Here is a 3,579-nt window from a genome sequence, read left to right as displayed (position 1 = left end):
GCTGTTTTTTCGAAACATTGTTTTATCGAAATTCTAGAAATTTCGAAAAAGTTTTGCGCAAAAGTGTAATGGAAACGCAGCTACTGTGTAGCTGAAAAAAAAAATAGCTAAACTTAAAAATAGCCTAAAAAAATGGAAAAAGCCTAAATTAGCCAAAAGAGCTAGCGTGTAAATATTAGCCTAACTCCAAAACAGCCTAAAAAACTTTTTTTTAAGCCTAAATTAGCCAAAACAGCTAGCATGTAGCTTAAATATTAGCTAAACTCCAAAACAGCCTAAAAAACAAACAAAAAACGTAGCCTAAATTAGCCAGATCAGCTATCATGTAGCTGAATAATAGCTAAATTCCAAAATAGTGTAATTATCTTAGTAAATGCCTAAATAGTCCAAAAACCCTAAAACAATGTCGGTTTGCCAAGACAGCTAGCATGTAGCTGAAAAAAATAGCTAAACTTTGAAATGGCTGAAAAAAATGAAAAAAGCCTAAATAAGCCAAAACAGCTACAATGTAGCCTAAAAAATCTTAGTAGATGACAAAATAGTTCAAAAAGCTAGCCGGTTCTGGCCCCCGGGCCTTGACTTTGACATGTGCTCCACACGGTTCCTGGTGAACAACAGTTCTCTTTCATGCTCCTCAGGTCTGCTGATGTTCGCCATCACCCACATCCTGTACTCATCGGCGTTCGGGATGAAGCCTCTGAACGTCCAGGCGGGTCTGCTCATCACAGCCGTTTCCTTCCTGACCTACCTGCTGCTGTACCCTTACCTGTCGGGGCCCTTCACTTACCTGGTGGCCGTGTACATTGCTCTGATCGGCTTCATGGGCTGGCGGGCCGTCGCCGGCCTGCAGCTGGCCAACGACCTGTGGACCTGGACCAAGCTGTCGGCGTGCCTGGGCGCCGTTCTCTTCATGGTGTCCGACCTCACCATCGCAGTCAATAAGTTCTGCTTCCCGGTGCCCCACTCCAGAGCCATCATCATGGCCACCTACTACGCCGCCCAGATGCTCATCGCGCTGTCGGCCGTGGAGTGCCAGGACGTGGAGGTCAGCAGGAGGCGAACATGAGGTCAGCAGGCCGGATCAGTGGCGAGCGACCACGAACACATCTCGCTGCCAAGTCCCAGCCCCCCTCCCTTCATCTCAGTGTGGCACTCCCACACCGCTCTAATGACTGATGCCCTGCAGTAGCCCCGGCCCCCCAGTGACGTGGTCCCTGGGAATCCTCAGTGTTATCTCCAGTCCATCCTGTAGGTCGACCCCCCCCCCCCACCATCTTAAATACAGAAAGGCTGCCTTCTAACCACGTTACCATGGCAACAGGTGTTCCCTGAAATGTCACCGAGCATTCCTTTACACTTCTCTGGTTTACTCAGGGGGGGTGTAACACGAGCCCTCCACCTCCGCTTCAGTGGTTGGCTCCGCCTCCACACTGACTCACAGTTTCTTGTTGCTCAAAAGGGAGTTTTTGGCACCAAAGTTCTGGTGTTGGCTCTCCTGGATGTTCTTCTGTAAGAATGATGCTGAATGTTCAGTCTTTCTATCTAACACCTCCCCAGTCAGGGCAGGCCGCTGCCCCCCCACCGAGGCTCCAGTCCTGTCTGCAGGCGGTGGATTCAACAGGAAGTACAGATGGAAGCGGCGCAAGATCGGAACCATCAACTGGATCTGAGAACTGGACTGAGTGACGCCGCCAGAAGAAAATGGTTCACTTCCTGCTTCAATCAGATGAAGTCAATTCAGTCGCCATTTTTTTTCACGATACAGACGCCGCCATGTTGGAGCCAGACAACGTCAGTAAGCAGTGACTGGTCTAACTGTGACGTGGAGGCCAGCACACACAACAAATAACACAAGTACTACACACAACAAATAACACAAGTATTACACACAACAAATAACACAACACAAGCACTACACACAACAAATAACACAAGTACTACACACAACAAATAACACAAATACTGCATACAACAAATTACACAACATACACAACAAATAACACAACAAAAATACTACGCAAATAACACAACACAAGCACTACACACAACAAATTACACAACACAAGTACTACACAACATACACAACAAATCACACAACACAAGCACTTAACACAATAAATAACACAGCACTCAAAAATAGCACAACACAAGCACTACACAACAACAAATTACACAACATACACAACAAATAACACAACACATACAACAATTGACATAACACAAGTACTACACAAATAAGACAACAGACACAACAAATAACACAACACAAGTACTACACAAAAAACACAACACACACAACAAACAACACTACACACATTGTAAACACAGTACACACACACACAACACTAAACACACACCACTGAACCTACTACTCACTCTACTCAACACACTACAACAGCACACACACAGCACAGTATTAAACATACAACAAATAACACAGCACACGCACTACACACGAAAACTACACACCACTGAACACACACACACAACAAACAGCACAACACACTGCTGAACATACTACACACACTCACTGCACGTCTAGAACAGTGTGGACAGCTTGTACCGTTCTGTCTGTGTCTCAACCCCAAACATCCAGACTCAGGTGTGTTCAGGTGAGCATGTTAACGAGCTCGTCACGTAGGTGCAGGTGTGATGGAAACCTTCCCGTACACAAACCATGGACAGGTGCAGTCAGATCAGGGAAAGCTGCTGAGCTGACAGCGCCCGTGTTTGACCCGCAGAGGCTTCACTCCAACATGAGGACAGACCAGGACGAGACGCGGCCGCCGAACGCCATTTATGGCAGAATTCCCAACAATCCCTCTGAGATCCGAATGAATCCTCCAGAATCCAGCGGGATGATTCCCTGCTGCTCCCACAGACACCTGTCCTTCACCTGAGGCGCCACACCCATCACACAGGCATATTATGGGATAGAGTTCATGTTTTTGTTGCTCTGGGTTTCCTTCTAATGATGACTTTAACCATTTCTAAGCGCCCCAGTGTTGGCTGGACTTTTCATTCTTTGACATCGAACCTTTTTTTCTACATTGTGAAGTATTAGCTACAGTGAAAATGTCCTTTATTCTCACCAAGGATGTATTCTATCAGACAATCGTCTTTTTAAAATCACTTTCAGCACAATCTCAAATCTGGTTCCAGCGAAGGAAAACCCAACAGAACATTTTTACTTTTCCTCGTCTGAGGAAGACCTCCGAGCTGGAGACGTTCTGAAGGATCCAGAGATCTAAAAGCGTTCTCAGGTTCTCTTTCTGGAGCGTTCTTCACTGAAACCAGGCTCCACCTCACTTCCCCTTTGCTTGAATCTGACCCACAGCCGGTTCCTCTGGCCCGCTGGCTCGTCAGCAGAATATTTGTGCTTTGTCAGCCCGGCAGGGTCATGTGACCTCCCTTCCTCCCGTACTGTCAGCTGCTCTTCCACCCGTCCGCTGGGGCTGACATCAAAGCTTAGAAAGGAGGGATGAGAAGACTAAAGAGGTTGTGTGTTTGGGTTGGGGGGTGTCTGGGGGGGGCACATGCTCTGCTTCACGGAACACAGCGTTCTTCCAAAGCGGGATG

General features: G+C 47.1%; 1 protein-coding gene across 1 annotated transcript in view; it reads left to right on the top strand.

Moving 5' to 3' along the window:
* The window catches only part of tmem86a (transmembrane protein 86A), a 7,219-nt gene extending 3,646 nt beyond the window's left edge, over positions 1 to 3,573 (top strand). Inside the window, exon 3 of the mRNA XM_024281617.2 lies at positions 639 to 3,573. Within this exon, the coding sequence (XP_024137385.1) occupies positions 639 to 1,066 (428 nt within the window). The 3' untranslated portion in view covers positions 1,067 to 3,573. The remainder of the gene's footprint in view (positions 1 to 638) is intronic.
* The last annotated feature ends 6 nt before the right edge of the window (positions 3,574 to 3,579 follow it).

Source organism: Oryzias melastigma, linkage group LG6 (genome assembly GCF_002922805.2).
Source record: "Oryzias melastigma strain HK-1 linkage group LG6, ASM292280v2, whole genome shotgun sequence".
In the NCBI taxonomy this organism is placed as follows: Eukaryota; Metazoa; Chordata; class Actinopteri; order Beloniformes; family Adrianichthyidae; genus Oryzias; species Oryzias melastigma.
This window is presented reverse-complemented; position numbering and strand designations above follow the sequence as displayed.